At 39.5% G+C, this 15,897-nt stretch overlaps 3 protein-coding genes across 8 annotated transcripts in view; 1 reads left to right on the top strand and 2 right to left on the bottom strand.

The window, feature by feature from the left end:
- LOC126372215 (clustered mitochondria protein homolog) overlaps positions 1–8,196 on the top strand; it is a 53,506-nt gene extending 45,310 nt beyond the window's left edge. Inside the window, exons 18-24 of the mRNA XM_050017872.1 lie at positions 2,248–2,330; positions 2,739–2,868; positions 3,543–3,815; positions 4,418–4,543; positions 4,857–5,072; positions 5,241–5,452; positions 5,735–8,196. Coding sequence (XP_049873829.1) covers positions 2,248–2,330; positions 2,739–2,868; positions 3,543–3,815; positions 4,418–4,543; positions 4,857–5,072; positions 5,241–5,452; positions 5,735–5,852 — 1,158 coding nt within the window. The 3' untranslated portion in view covers positions 5,853–8,196. The remainder of the gene's footprint in view (positions 1–2,247; positions 2,331–2,738; positions 2,869–3,542; positions 3,816–4,417; positions 4,544–4,856; positions 5,073–5,240; positions 5,453–5,734) is intronic.
- Positions 8,197–8,226: 30 nt separating this feature from the next.
- Positions 8,227–13,276, bottom strand: LOC126372235 (ubiquitin carboxyl-terminal hydrolase calypso). Its single transcript, XM_050017909.1, has 8 exons — positions 12,842–13,276; positions 12,619–12,766; positions 12,260–12,443; positions 11,468–11,619; positions 10,955–11,146; positions 10,562–10,632; positions 9,836–10,045; positions 8,227–8,975 (listed from the first exon to the last, which is right to left on the bottom strand). The coding sequence occupies exons 1-8, from the start codon at positions 13,214–13,216 to the stop codon at positions 8,781–8,783; spliced, it is 1,527 nt and encodes a 508-aa protein (XP_049873866.1). The 5' UTR covers positions 13,217–13,276; the 3' UTR covers positions 8,227–8,780.
- Positions 13,277–14,036: 760 nt separating this feature from the next.
- LOC126372248 (uncharacterized protein C6orf132 homolog) overlaps positions 14,037–15,897 on the bottom strand; it is a 78,058-nt gene continuing 76,197 nt past the window's right edge. For all 6 annotated transcript variants that reach the window (XM_050017936.1, XM_050017933.1, XM_050017935.1 and 3 more), the window contains one exon: positions 14,037–15,885. In XM_050017936.1, the coding sequence (XP_049873893.1) occupies positions 15,499–15,885 (387 nt within the window). In that variant the 3' untranslated portion in view covers positions 14,037–15,498. The remainder of the gene's footprint in view (positions 15,886–15,897) is intronic.

Below are 15,897 nucleotides of genomic sequence, written 5' to 3'. Positions count from 1 at the left end.
CTTGAACTGGTTCGAGAGCCATGAACTTTGTTTCCAGAAAATGAGTAAATTCATCCAGATTAGGTAACCCTCTAGGATTCTCTCGTTCTTTCCTATATTCACTGGAACTGGTGGGATCAAGTTTCTGAATCATCAAGTATACAACCATAGGTCCCCATGATGCTACGTCGACTCCGATGTTACATAATCCATTCAGGCACTCTTTAATTACATCATGGAGTTTTCTAAGGCCCACGGCGGACTCCTGTTGTAGAGCGGGATGGTTGAAGAGCGTGTTCATGTAAGAGTTAAAAAGTAGGCTCTGATTGTCGTATCTGTTTGTAAGCAGTTCCCAGCATGAAGTGTAGTTCTCGGCGCTCACTCTGAGATGAGATACTATTCTCTCAGCCTCATCCTTAAGCTTGGACTTAAGGTGTTGCATTTTTTGTGCATTAGAGAGGAGAGGGTTGATGTGTACGCTCTCAATAAAAAGATCTTTAAAAGTTAACCAATGGTTATAGTTACCATAGAAGTCCGGGATAGCAATCTTTGGCGTAGATTGTTGGTAATGTGTGTTGTTCCAAATTTTGTAGTTTAGTTCTTTACGTAAGTTATCGTAGACGCTCTCTAATGCCTCGTATTTCAGTTTATAAGTTGTTTCGTCATCCTGCAAAATGCAATCTAGTTCCCAATGTATTTTTTCTATATTGTCCCATTTGTTTTTTAGAATTTTTAAAGTATCTTCAAGCTCCCATTTTTCCGAAATGTTTTCACGATAAGTTTTCTCCACTGTGCGCTCAAAGGCTCTAAAATTGCAATATTGTTGTCTTAACATTTCTTGCTGCTTCTCTTTAGTTTCGTTAGTTTCCCGTAGCGGTACTTCGAACTTAATATCATCAAAATTAAATTTCGAAGTGGTCGCAAGTTGTTTGGTTACAGTTGAAGAAGAAGTAGTTGCTTGTTCAGACTTACTTGTTGGTTTAGAAGTCAACGCGGACTTCCGTTGAAGCATGTCTTGTAACACTTCTTCGTATAAAGTTTTCATTTTCGCGTATACATCATCTCTAAAGTATTCGGTGTCCGTTTTTCCAGATTTCACTAAATCCATGTGGTTACTGACAAACTTCTCCCAGTTAGAGTTTAGACGCTTAAGATGTTCCTCCAGGTACGTCAGAGTCTTCCTTGAGGGACTATCTTTCTTGTAGTTGGAACATAGTTGTTTTAGAGTTACGAAGATAGACTCCTGATTGGCAATCATCTCCGAGACGTCCGTTGCCATTGTTAAAAGTAAAGTTGTATAGTAAGTTGTTCAATGTAGTTAATAAGATAGGTTTTTTAGTCTAACCTACCTAGTTGTAGTTATAAATTATATGAAATCCTATGGCACGTTTCTCCGTAGGTTTACTAGTTCTACAAGATCGCGAAGTTTCATTAATCTTGTTGTCTCAATGTTCCTGCTCTCCTATGACGTTATATGCGCCGTCTCTATGCTGTCGGTGAGTCCCGCTGGTGGGAGGCCGAAAGCACCGATTCGCTAACGTCACGAAAAAACCCGAAGCACTGATTTCCGTTGCTCGAAGGACCAAAATGTATGGCCTTGGACGTCGTAGTAAGTTAAGTTAGTTAGATGAGTTGAAACATAAACACTTGGGCAAGGATCACATTAAGTTGTTTTATTCGAAAGTAAAGTTACAATTAGTTGGTTTTGGATGGATGCTAATCGTGACCGACCGCGACGACGTATTTACGTCAACTCTAGAAAACGTGTGCGATGCGCAAAAGTAGGGCGCAAGCTCAGCTAGATTAACTTGTACGTACGTAAACCGTACACACGTCAATTTTAAGTACAAATCTAAAACAACCGTCTAAAAATTTTACAAAATGTTAAGTAGACTGTGTGTTGACAATTGAATTAAACGACGCTAAATACAAGTATAAAAATGTATTTAATTACTTTAGATTACAGCGAAATAATTATATGACGAATTAATAAACAAGCGCGCGTGCGGCGGCGGCGGAGGCGGTCGAGAAGTGGGGGGTCCCGCGCGCGCGGCGCTCCTGTCCTCTGGTCCTTTGTATCGCGCATGCGCGCGCGTGTTGGTGTTGCCAACAGCTGTCAATCATGCATCGCTTTCCTTTTCGGCGGATAAGAAAATGACAGGTATAACTTAAAGTAAAATTAGGAGGTGTCTGCAGGAATCGGGGCCATTATATCTCTTATACCGCCGAACATTAAAAACAGCCTTTTCATTCGTATACTTATTTCAGGCGTATTGGGGTTATGAATTGAACGCAGAGAATATGGATGCTGTTATAGAGAAACACGGTCTTCAGAAGATTTCGCTACTGAGGTACGTATATCTCTACTTCCTTCAACACATGACTTGTATTAGTAGTCGGGACCGGCTATTTAACGTGCTCTCAGAAGTACGGAAGAGTAGTTTACCAACTGCAAATAAGTTTGTAATTGAAAAACAATTTTATTTTGGTGTTGTAAAACTGTAAACTGTTAACCAACTGCAAATATAACTTTATAAATGCAAAAACAGGCTAAAATTGGCATATTTTTGGTTTGCATTGATTTAGGTGCTTGATTTTTATACAGACATACATGTTAATTTCAATTTGATACCTCCACTTGTTTCAAAGAAGGTCTTGACAGACCGACGGACGGACAACAAAATGATCCGTAAGGGTTCCGTGTTTCCTTTTGAGGTTCCGAACCTTAATAATTGTAAAAATTGTATTCGTGTTTTTAGATCGTTCGCTCTCAAAGTGGGTCTGCAGATAATGCTGCGCGAGTATGACTTCGACAATAAGAACAAGGCGTCGTTCTCGGGATCAGACATCATGAACATTTTCCCCGTTGTGAAACATATCAATCCTAGGGTATGTTGGAAAACGCCGCTATATTTTACAACCTGACAATACTTTTCAGAACACGCCGTTGACAGGCGATATCCCAATTCTAAGTGAAAATTAAGCATCCGCGAATTTGTCTTTTCACATTTGCTTCCTGATGAATGTTGTCCACAGACATTTTTTTTATAATGTTACATTAAAAAGCCGTTGTAGCCAGTTGGTAGAGCGCTTGCCGCTTACTTTGAGGTCGCAGGTTCGAATCCAGCACAGGCCTAAACCAATGATTGTCAAATTTGTTTTCGTATTCATGTTTGGATCATAAATGATTATCACGTGCTCAGCGATGAAGGAAAACGTCGTGAGGAAAACCCACATTCCCGAGAAATGCATTTTCAGAGGTATGTGACTTAACCGGTATTGGGCTGGTATTCCACCAGCCTGTCAGTCTATCAGGTAAAAAACCGGACCTGTCAAATCTTCAGGTTAGGTAAGCGGACCCTGTGAAAAACGGGATGATGCTAAGGAGATGATGATGATGACATTTAAAGCTCCAGTTTAGCTGCTAAAGTACAGCATCTTCCTAATTTATATACGTTTTAATCCGGAGACCGCTTGCCTAACTTGAACTTGAAACTTGCGAGTCTAGGGTTACATTCACTCTAGAGAAACGTCATTACATAAACAATCTTAACCCTTCACAGGCATCAGACGCGTACAATTTCTACACGACGGGTCAGAACAAGATCCAGGCGGGCGCTGTAACTGAGGGCCACGAGCTCATAGCAGAAGCTCTAAACCTCCTGAACAACGTGTACGGCGCTATGCATGGGGAAATTGCCCAGTGCCTTCGTATGGTGGCTCGCCTGTGTTACGTCACAGGGGAGCACCGCGATGCCATGGCGTACCAGCAGAAAGCTGTGCTCATGTCCGAGCGCGTCAACGGCATCGATCATCCATACACAATTACTGAATATGTAAGTATATTCTATATTCTCATAGAGTTCCCAGTTTTTATTGTAGATTTGCCGCAGATGGCATTAACTACTTAGCCGGACAAATGGGAAGCGCTGAGGGCTCTCACCCGGTATAAAATTTAAGGCAACAGGCCTGAGAGTGCCCAGATGGCCGCGAACCTCGGCTCAGGGCGTCGTCTGAGAAGAATATTTGAAAGAACTAATCGACCCTAGTGGGTCGATAGTGATAAGCGCTGAATGAGGGGAATCGTCGACCACACCGGCGGGGTTGGTATCGGGGTGCTGAGGTGATTGGTGTAGCGAGGTGATTGGCTGCCTCTATGGCTAGAGTCGTCGGGATCGTATATTACGAGAGTTCCCCGTGCCCAGTGCCTGTGTATGGTGGCGCGCCTTTGTTACGGCACAGGGGGGACTGCGGTAAGAAAAATAACCAAAACGGAAAGCAGATAAGCTGAGACGTATAGGAATCGCGGCGGAGAGCGCGACAGTACGTCTCCGCTTTGGTGGAAACCAACCCTTTCTCATACAGTCCATCTTTGCGGCCGTTTTTTTATTGTTATATAAAGATTATTATTATAAATATTGTGTTTGGTTCCTTCTAGTCGCACCTAGCGCTGTACTGCTTCGCCAACGGGCAGGTGAGCACGGCACTCAAGCTGCTGTATCGCGCGCGCTACCTCGCGCTGCTCGTCACAGGCGAGAACCACCCCGAGATGGCGCTGCTTGACGTTAGTATACTACAACACGCGTTACATTATTTTTATATTATATTTAGGCCGGCCGCACTTCGGATGCGATTTCGTACGAATTTGCATCGTACGTGAACGTATGAATGCTATGTAAGCAAAATGGTCCAAAGTACGGTCCGCTTTGCTCTGAGACGTAAAAACTGAGTGACATAATGTAATATTACCCGGTTGTGAGTGACCACAAACATCGCGAATTCTTTGCGACGATCGCGACAGAAAGTTTATTTTTGATTCATTAAATTATAACTGAAATTTTGAAGATATATTTCTAATGAAAATCGAAAATTTTCAGAGCAACATCGCCCTAATCCTACATGCTGTAGGCGAGTACGAGCTGTCGCTTCGCTTTGCGGAGCGCGCGCTAGCCGTGACGAACGCGTCGCACGGGCCGCGTTCGCTCAAGGCAGCTGTGGCGCGCCATCTGTTGGCCAGAACACTCTCCTGTCTCGGCGACTTCCGCACCGCGCTGCAACACGAGAAGGAGACTTACTCTATCTATAAACAGCTGGTAAGTTGATATATTATGCCAGTCGCACTTTGCACGTTTTCGTACGAATTCGTTCCGTGCGCACACGTACGAATAATCCCAACCCTTCAAGAATTATGGGACGTCATAAATTGTTTCTATTAATTTGTAGTTTATTGTATAGTTAACACTAACCCCTGTGTCTTCCAGCTGGGCGAGAAGCACGAGAAGACGCGCGAGTCGTCGGAGTGCCTGCGCCACCTGACGCAGCAGGCCGTGGTGCTCCAGAAGCGGCTGGCGGAGGCGTACGCGCGCGGGGCCGCCGCCGCGCCGCACGCGCCGCTGCACATCCAGCCGCCCGGGATGGCCTCCGTCATTGACATGCTCAACCTTATTAACGGCATACTCTTTGTGCAAATCAGGTGCGATTGCTTTCTTAGTAGAATGTGTCTACTATTTTATAAGTTGTCGACATCGACGTCACAGTAATAGTACTTTTATTCATTCTTATTGTCTTTGTAAAGTCTTTTTAGACTCTTTCTGTATCTGAATGCTAATGTGAGCAAGAAATTATTAGAAAACTATAACGAATATAAGAAAATAATCTTAATCTTCACCAAAAGTAAACTTCAAACATCAGTTTGTAGATAAACCTTACTCACTAACTAATAACTTGATCATTAAACATATATATGTATTTACAGTCCTCAAGACATCGAGCAGTTCAAGGCGGAGATAGAAAAAAGACAGTTGAAAGACTTACCGATCCCCGGCGTGCTGGGCGAGCTGGCCGACGCGGCCGAGGCGCGCGCCGACAGTTGAGGGCCTGCCTACCCCGCAGCGGCCCTCGCCGCACTCACTCGCACTACAGGTATTCTCTCCCGGACCACCGGCTACTACGCCATAGGTCCAGAACAATGTTAGGATAAGCTAAATTCATATTTACAACATGTTGTATAATGTTACGGATGTCCCTATTTGACATCTACTAACTTCTGAATTGTCTAATACTGATATGATATCCCAAATCCGATTTTTGGTAACTTGAAAATGTAATGTATTATTTCAACCGTTCTTAACCGATCCCATATTGCAAAAACAAGTAAGTTGCAACGATTTATTTGCCAATTCATGCAATCCTTCATTATCTGTTAAAGTCAATAATCGTCGTGTGTTGTGTATTGGGATATACAGAAGTTTAATGAAATAAGCGAATGTTAATCAAATATATGTAGCTATCTGTATAACCGACATATTGTACCGGATTCCGGTGCGTTGTAATGACTATGTGCAGAGGAGGAGAATACCTGTAATGTAATAGCATGGTTCTATGCGTTGTTAATTTATAACTATTGATTGATGATATTGTTCCTTATTATCTATGAATGTATGCCGTAGTCGATAGTGTGCTAAGGTTTGATGTAGATTTTTTTAGTCGAAATTTATTATTTTGATCAAACAATTGATTTACTTTATAAATTGTCTTAAAGTGCAATAGTTTATTTATGCATGTTGCATATTATTTGGATGTTCGCTCAAATCACGCAGGCGTAGGTTTAATACGATGCTTCCGTCGAAGCTCCCAGTTCACGGACACCCACAGTAGTATAATCGAGTAGTGATAATAGCAATAAGTTTCGGTTGTGACCCTCAGGCCGCGTGCTCGTCGCTAAGTAACGGTACTGGTGCTACTGCCAATTGTCCCTCGTATATATGATTTTATGAATTGTTATTGTCGAGTATTATTTCTTTTTAATTAGTGCAGGAGTATATTGTTGAAATATCCATAATAATAGTAGAAATTCCGTTATATTGTGATTGAAATGTAACAGGATTTCTCTGTCGGCGTCGGTGTAGCCAGCTCGGTTGCGTCGCGCAACAAGTCCCTATCGCCCGCTATTCCCACACTGCCTCTTATTCTCCTAGTGTCAGGATTTAGTATGATTAGTGCCATAACGTGTAGTGTTCTAGTAGGGATTGTAAGTTCTTTTATATTATATTTCTGTTAGTCTGTGATATAAAATGTTTTATCATCGAGTTACTTGCCTTGTTGACGCGATTACCTGTAATAGTATGGGCAGAGTTTAATACCTGTTAAGCTTTACGCTGAAATGTTTGTACTAATGCATCACAATTACATGAATTATTGTTTTGTTGTCTATGTTAAGAAATAAATAACATCATTGTTTGACGGTAAAACTAAGTAATGGCTTTAATGTATTCAAAAGATATAAATAGTTTGCGGCAGTGAGATTTTGCATGTTGAACTGCTTAATCAAAATATTACATTGAATGTTAGCCATTATTTAGAATTTGTCGTATAGATACATAAATGCAATAAATAAATAGATGCCTTACCATTTAATTAATGTAAAATTACTTGTCAGTAGCGCCAAGTGAACAAACGCGATGAAATTACCGAATTTAAAACACGTCTTTAAACCTACCACTTTTGAAATTTTGTTAGCTACTATTTTGTTATTTTATTGGGATTGCTCTTTAAATATAATTAGCAATAATATTATTAGAATCCATTTGCGAACAAAACGATACGAGGTTGAAATACGGTGCGTGTGATATTAACACCAATAAAACTGACTCAGAAAGGGGTAATCCGCGTCCTATTTGGCGCGCCACTGTACAGATTTTCGATGTTTTTATTTTTCGGAGTTATATTTCATTTGTAAAGTGCGTATAATATGAAAGGTGTACAAAATTATGAAATTGCCAAAAAAACGTTATATTGCACGCACGTATATTTCGACAGGTCGTATTTGTCAGATTTGCAGCCAAGTGCACATAGCAATATTGTGAATTGTCTTGTTTTTACCCGGGGTACTGCAGTGCAGAATAAACTATTGAATGGACTATAACCAATGTGAATCATGAAGACTTGTTCGTAGTTTTTCGAAAGTGTGTTAAATTAAATATTGTTACGAAGTATTCATCGTTGCATTACTCCGGGTATTAACAGACGCTTTGCGCACTTCGGCTTATGAGCTGAAGGAGTTATGTTCATGTATGCTACAATGTAAGGACGTAAAGTTATTGGAAGTATGTGCCTAAGCAAACAATAATCAAGTTGTTGTTACATTTCTCTAACAATATGACGACCATGTAAATACGGCGCTGTTCGTAGTATACTAATAAAAAATCGTTTTTAAAACTATGTTTTATTTAAACTACAACTTGTGGTAAAAAAAGATATTCCTCTTAAAATAAATACGGACATACATAGAGTATGATTAGTGACAAAATAGTACATTTATGGCCTTCAATTATCAAACGATAAGCGAAGATACATTCATATAATGGATATTTTGAGTTAAATAATATTAACTTCAAAACTACATACTTCACCTCACACACTTCAAATTTTCAGTTTATTACTGCAAACACAGCAGTGTTTGTGTCAGCAGACGGAAGGAAAATGATAGCCCGGTATACCTGTCCAGCAAGTATCAACTAGTAGCTCAGTCTACGAGCCAAACCATAACCATAGAGGAGGCGGGGCTTACACCATTTTTATATTAAAACTGAATCAATAATCCAGACCATTTTGAGGATTTCTCCACGTCATAGTTATAAAGTAATTTTTCATAATGACTTCCGTTTACTATGAGCCAGGTGTCAAAATTGCCTTCTCGTGACCTTTACTGTAGATTTCTACAGCGACTATGAAACACGAGAGCACGCGTCAGGACGTTTGCGGCCTCCTTAGGGCTCTATGTCGTCAGTGTAGTATAGTCTTCATTTGCGGGCCCGCGGGCGCGGGCGCGGGCGTGCGCGCGGCCGGGCCCGCGGCCGGCGCCGGCGCCCCCGCGGGCCGCGGCCGCGCTCCAGCTGCGCCGCCACCAGCTCCGCCAGCGCGCCGCGCTCCGCCAGCATCGACAGGAACGTGCAGATGAACTCGTCGTAGTTGTGCGTGCGCCGGCAGTCGTCCACCTGGATATACAAACAGACATTACTATAGGACAGATAGATACACACTTCAAATTAATGTTTTATTGTTCCACTGTAGGGCAAAGGCCTCTCCTTCATCCTTCCACCTTTCGCCCAGCTTACAAAAATACAGAGAATTATTTTCTGTCGTGGTGGTGTCCTGGGTCATGTAACGACTACGTAAGTACGTAGTCAGGAAGCAGTAACTGAGTACAAAGAATTAAGTAACCAATACATATAAAAAACAAAAAAAATAAAGATTTTTTCGATTCAACCTATTTCTATTGCAATTTTTTTAAGAGTTTAGGAATCAACTTAGTTCGAGTTGGAGTTGAAAGAGAAGACACATCATGAGAGGAAATGGTATGGTAGGTTACTATAAATTAGAGGTACGACGGGATGTTGCTCTGGGGAAATACGTGTGTAAAGTCTTTCGAGGAAAACTCACTAATATCACCATGTTAGAATCATTAAAGATAGTGGTACCGAGCAGCAGACTTCGACGGGGCCCTAGAGCAGATTTGTTTAAGATACCGGTAGCTAGGACGAACATGCGTAAGTTTAGTTCGTTAACAAGGGCCATTGAAATAATAAATGAAATATCACATTATCTAGATCTATTCACATGCTCACTGACTGAGTTCCAGAGAATAGCGTTTGAACTACTATGTCGCAAGTAAGATTGTTGTGATTGATTTTTGTTGTTGTGATTGTTTTTGATGTTCTTTCTTTATAATATCGCTATCATTACCGCATTAGGTTAAGTGAAACCTGTAATGATGATGTTTTTAGCTAATAGTAATAAATAAATGTGCAAAACATTACACTGTTTTATTTTCCTTTATATGTCCTATTCTACAAACCTTATACATATCCCTCTTATCGTTCTCATCATTCAGGGCCTGTTGGCACGTCTGCACCTCGGTGACGAAGCAGCTCATCAACGTGTTGAGCTCCGAATGTGTGAAGAGTAGTTTTTTTAGCTTATACGGCTGGTCTGGTTCCGTCTCGCAGCACACTAGGACCGGGTTGTCGTTGCTCTTCACCAACGCCGTTGTGGACGTCGGGTATAACTAAATATAATATATTGTTATAAAGTATTTATATTAAAATCTGAAGCCACGTTACGCGCGGTTCACATCCTCTTCTGACTATGGCGCGCGCGGTAAATTGATGTCTAGATTTTGATTCGATAAATTGAAACTGTGATATTCAAGTTGGAGTTTTATTCCCGATTGTCAGCCGGGCGATTCCCAATTCGTCCACTCCAACTGGTAGGTATACCTTGTCTCTTTTCTACTACATGAAACTGTTGTATGTCTGTTTCTTTGCTCAAGTATCATGCAAAAAATACTGTACGAGCCTTTTTATTTAACTAACCCAACCCTTTTCTTATATAACCAAATCCTTTTTATCTGTCAATAAGAAAAAAAAATACCCTATTATCACCTCCCTAGTGATAAGTGGGGAGAAAAATACCCAGTTGTCAACCCGGGGAACATTACAGGAGACTACTGAGAATAATCTCTGGCATCAAAAGTGAAATAATTAAAATAATTTGTGTAATTATTAAAATAATGAATACTTACTTCTCCAATTATCTGATTATCTCTGTTTATTGTGATAAATTTCATTGGTGTGCCCTGTTCAACAAGGTCAACTGAAAATAGATAATTAATTACAATTATTAAGATAGTAACTTTTCTCCAACAGATAATTTTATGGTAATTACTATTTGTTTGTTCAGACTTACACACTATGAAATACTCGTACAGGGCCAATGATTTGAATACAGGCATGATTACATTTCTACTTATGTATTTAAATTTACATAAATACACCTCATGCCTGTAGTCTCTAATGGGGTGAACCAATTCACAATTAATAAAAAAAATATTGCTATCAGTTATGATGCCTACTAAGATGGATTATGGCAATTGGTGATCAGCCCATATAATGGTCCATCACTTATTTAAACTTACCTAAAGTAATACTACTATCTTGGTGGGGTCTGTCGAGAGCTCCAATCTCTATGGTTATGGGGTCAGTGTAGTCTATATTGTACATCTGTACTTGTGAAGTATCTAGTGCTGTTAGTATTGTATCCTCACTAATCTGCACTATGTTTTCGTTTAATTCATTCTCATTGTTACCTTCAGGTATTATTCCAAGTTCTGTAATAATAATAAAAGTAATAAATAAATAAATTTAATCTGATCCAGCCTACAAGATCCCACTGGTGGGAAAGACCTCCTCTTTCTTCATCTTAACAATTAAAAGTAATTTATTGTACATATTTGAAAACTGAACATTTACAAAATATTGGTTTATTTCATATTTAAAAAGTAACACAATACAATAAAAAAAAAATTCAAACTATGTTGAGTCATTGAGTTAAATAGTGGACTACTATAAATAAAAAAGAGAATAAATCCATCTCATTAGGAATTGAAATAGTTTGTTTTTTAAAACTTTGTTCCTACCACTCCACTTACCAGTCTGTTCTCTAGCTTTCGCAAGGAGATGTCTTAAATGTTTACCAATTTTGGAAATAGCTTCTTTAACTCTCTTTTGATTCATCTCTAGAGTATTCAATTTTTGTGTTAATGCAATTCTTCTGTCAGGTACAACTGCCATTAAATTGAACCTTAAAAAGAAGAAATGATAATTTAAATAAATAACAGCCATTGGAAAATTATATTGAATGACTAACTCATTTAAAAAAAATAACACAGAGTGTAAAATGAAATTGTAAGTGTAATTTAAACTAATGTCATATCAGGGTAAACAATTCTTTTCTACTCTTGAACTGATAATTGGGTAAATTCCTAGGACAAAGATAAATTATGAAATTCTGATTTCTAAATAAAGACAGATTTAAAGGCGACAAAAAACATTTTCTTTTTTCTATTTAACTTTTTTATGAATTTTAATGAACAAAAATGAAATTTTGTGACATCCTTCAATGATGTCGCAGGTTACTTTTTCATACAAATTCCATAGTAACTTCTTGTTTTGACATTTTACAAAAGGTAACTGATTTGATTAGTTGGAAACTACCCTATTTCATAAATAAGTAAATGTAATATCAGTAAGTTGCTTTTTAATAAGACATAAAAGTCTCAAATCTTCTCTTCTATAGTGTGGGTTGTGAGATGGATTACCAACCGCAACAACCCTGGTGTCAGTCTCAAATATATAATAAATATAAGTCATAAAAATGCAGTACCAAAGTATGCTAGAACTGATAACTGACAGGTTTTATATCATATTAGTTAGAAACTAACCTGATATCATGCACCTGCTCACCAGCGTCTCTGCCCAGCCTCTCAGCCATCACCCTGCGGAACTTGTCTGTCCAGTCCTCGTCCGCTGCCCAGGGCCCATGGTCTGTTGGATACGGCTTCAACCCATCCAACTCAAATAAGTGCCCATTGATTGGCACAAAACTTACAAAATGGTAAGCTTCTCCTGTATATTTTTGAAGAAATATTTTCATTAACAAAATGTAATAAATTATTAACTTATATGTCCAATAAGATATATCTAAAATTCTTATTGGGTCGCCTTTCATGTCATTACATTCTTATTGGTTATAAGAATGGTGTATATTTAGACAGAAAGGTTAAGACTGAAGTGTATGTACCTGTAAAACGACCTGTGGAGACTCCAGCATTTTTGTCAGTCTTTTTCCTTGCCTGAGGAATGGCGTGAGAGTTGTGGGCACAGGCCAGCTCAGGGGTGTTACCAATGGCCCAGCCTTTGTTCTCAGGGTTCATTCCCAATGTGTGATGCTGATGGTCATACAATTTAATAAACAGCTGATACTACTATAAATTAAGTGAAACTAAGTACGCTTTGATACCTACCTTAAGTCTGCTCAATGTTTCACCTAAATGAAGGTTAGGACAATTCAGTAATATCGACAGCAATGCGTGAGTGGCACAACTGTTCGGCACCATTTGTTGTGCAAAAAATATATTATTTATAGTCTCCTCATCGCGAACGAAGCTTTCTATTTGCTCCACGAACTTCCGCCGAGACCGTCGCTCTTCTATCCAACGGAATAAGAAAATAAATCCATATACCGGGCTCTCTAAAGGCTTGTGGAGATCGTATATTTCTTCAACCTGAACACCTTTTACTCCGAAGTCTTCTAATAACAGTGTGAACAATCCTGGGTCGCTTTCTAGTTCTAGCCATCCCTCTGTAAGACTATTTAGCCCCACCGGCATATTTCTCATAGATAGTTATTAAACTTTAGTTAATATAAAACCCACTTCGCTTCGCGTTATTTTCCTTTGTTGTCAAATGTAAATGTCAAAAATTAGGTATTGTCATTTCATTGATAAATATCTTACTAGAAGTACAGATGTAATAAATGTCTTTGGTTGGATGTAATAAATAGTTCATCAATCAATAAGTTATCGAATATACCAGTGTATTTCGTATTTTATTTTAAATAAAATATCTTTATTTTATTTTTTCTCGAACTAGGATATCGAAATAAAAAAGGAATGACCATACGCTTTCCTTTCGATTTCTAACGTTCGGATACACGTTCACGTTTTCGACAGTTGGGTTTGAATATAATGTATAATTGATAACAGATGGCATTACTTGCACGAATGAAAAAAAAAACAAAAATGAAACACAGCAGCTCTAATTTTTAGAAATTGAAAATCAGATAGTATTTGATAGTTTTTTCTGATAAAATACCTAAACCAGTTAGATAATATTGAAGTTATCTAGATACAGCAACACGGACCTCCGTTCCTCGTAAAACACGGTTTTAAAAGTGACTGATAAAGGCATAGTAAAGGTATAATAAAAAGGGTCATCATTTATACCCTCAAAAACAAAGATAAAGGATGCATATGTCTGATATCCATGAAATTTTAGAAATCGAAGGAAAAATCCAAGCGCCATTGTTTTTGAGGAAAGTCCCTTATTGTTAGCAAAAACCAAGTATGTTAGGTATACATTCATACGAGGGATCATACATTGTATCTTTGATGAACTTTAAGAAAGTTACAAGGATGCCTAAAATTAAATAAAAAGATCTTTTTATTTTTACAACAACATTTATTTTGTATGTACACTCTCATCTTCCTTTATTTTGTACAATGTACAAATAATAAATGCACAACTTCAGCATTGTAAAACACTACAAATTGCAGGCACGCGCTGTTGGATTTACAATCTCTCGAGTTGTTACAAAGATAGCCACACGACGCGGTGACGTAAGTAGATATTGGTCCCTTTTTTATTAAAAGCTCTCGCTTGAAAAACTGTAAGTTATTCTAGTATTGCTCTTTGAATGGTCACTTAGGCCTAGTACACAAAACATGTGGAAATTGCCAATGTTTTACTGTTATTTTTGTGTAATATGCGACTCCAAACCAACTGCAGTCACCATGTTATTCGATAGGATTGCATTGGCAGTGCTGAAAAACAATATTTTTTTCGTATAATAGACACTGCTACTGATCGTTGTAGGCCTATGTATGATCTAGTCGATTTATTTACTGAGCTTCCTTCTTAAAATTACATTTTGATATCGTCGTAAAAATGATTAAAAGTTATTGCATTTGCACTACTGTAAAATCTTTGCACAACATTCCAAACATTTATAAGAAAGTACTTAGTCGAAATTACTGAAATGGGCCTGTCGAGACAAATGAGGTACATAAACACATTTCCGGTTACTGAACGTTGGTAGCGGCTAGTGTTGTATTTAAAATACTTGGTTGATAACGTCGTGCCATCAAAGTCAAGTATGCCCAGTGACTCTGAGACATATAATTATACAATCACACACTCAGTGCAAGTGCAATCACTCATGCGTTCAAGTAATGTTCGTTCTGGCGCAACGGTTGTGAGAGCATCGCCGTAGAGCGACCTTGCGTTGTGCAATCACAATAAGTATGTACAAATACAAATTTAATTATGCATGCCTGTGTTTACTCAGAAACTAATAATTGAGTAAACATTTGTAGACTAGAACCAAAAACCTAAAGGACGTATTTGACTAATGCTCGTAGAACAAACCATCAATTTAATATTGTATACATTTGACAATGGTAGAAAGTATAAGTATGAGTGCTAACACATGACAGGATCTTTATGCTATGGATGGCACAGTGCTACTACAGCTTCTAAGTATGAATTATCGATTATCCTCTAGTCATTTAGATCATACGATTCACGTTAATTGGAAGAGAAGTCGTTCACTTAGACTATGATAACAAACTATTTTACAAAACTCCTCGTATGTACAGTAGATATATTAAGTAACTAATGATAATTTCCTTAATATCACATAAGTACGCATCGCTCCTAAGCTCGACCTACTAAATACACAAAAACGTTCGTTCCATGCGTGGATATGTACGTACAATAATAATAATACCGCGGCGGCGCCGGCGTCGAGATCGACGGCGACGCGTTACGAAACTAAGTCTATTTACAAGTCTCATCACATGAAACAGCAGTCGATTTAAAGTAACACAGTCCGGGACAGCCTTCATCTGATGGCGTGAGGCGGTCTGTAGGGGGGTGGAGGCGTCTTGGGGATCTGCGTGTGGGGCTGCATGTGTGGCTGTATGTGGGCGCGGTGCACGGGCGCGGGCGGCGGCGGGGCGCGAGCATCGTCGGGCTGGCCGGGGATAGTGAGGCCCGCGCCTACGCTGGGGATGGCGAGACCTGCTCCGACGCCGGGCATAGCGAGGCCAGCGCCAACGCCGGCGCCGTCCAGTGCCGCACTGCTTGTGGCCGGCAGCAGGCGTGCCGGGTTCAGCTTGATGGCGTCGTCGTACGTGGGAGGCGCGCCCGCCACGCTGTCGTAATCCGGCGGCTTTTGCTGCATCGTCTCCTCGTCGGGCATCGATATCACGTGGATTGGATCGTCGATCTGAAATGAGGA

Source organism: Pectinophora gossypiella, chromosome 13 (genome assembly GCF_024362695.1).
Source record: "Pectinophora gossypiella chromosome 13, ilPecGoss1.1, whole genome shotgun sequence".
Taxonomy (NCBI): domain Eukaryota; kingdom Metazoa; phylum Arthropoda; class Insecta; order Lepidoptera; family Gelechiidae; genus Pectinophora; species Pectinophora gossypiella.
The sequence above is the reverse complement of the archived record's forward strand: the minus strand, read 5'-3'. Positions and strand labels throughout refer to the sequence as shown.

Coding starts and splice junctions, on each gene's coding strand:
- LOC126372235 (XM_050017909.1), bottom strand. CDS start 13,216: ATGAGAAATATGCCGGTGGGGCTAAATAGTCTTACAGAGGGATGGCTA. Junction 11,147..11,467: donor GAAAGCTAGAGAACAGACTG/GTAAGTGGAGTG, acceptor TTATTATTACAG/AACTTGGAATAATACCTGAA. Junction 10,633..10,954: donor AGATAGTAGTATTACTTTAG/GTAAGTTTAAAT, acceptor ATCTATTTTCAG/TTGACCTTGTTGAACAGGGC.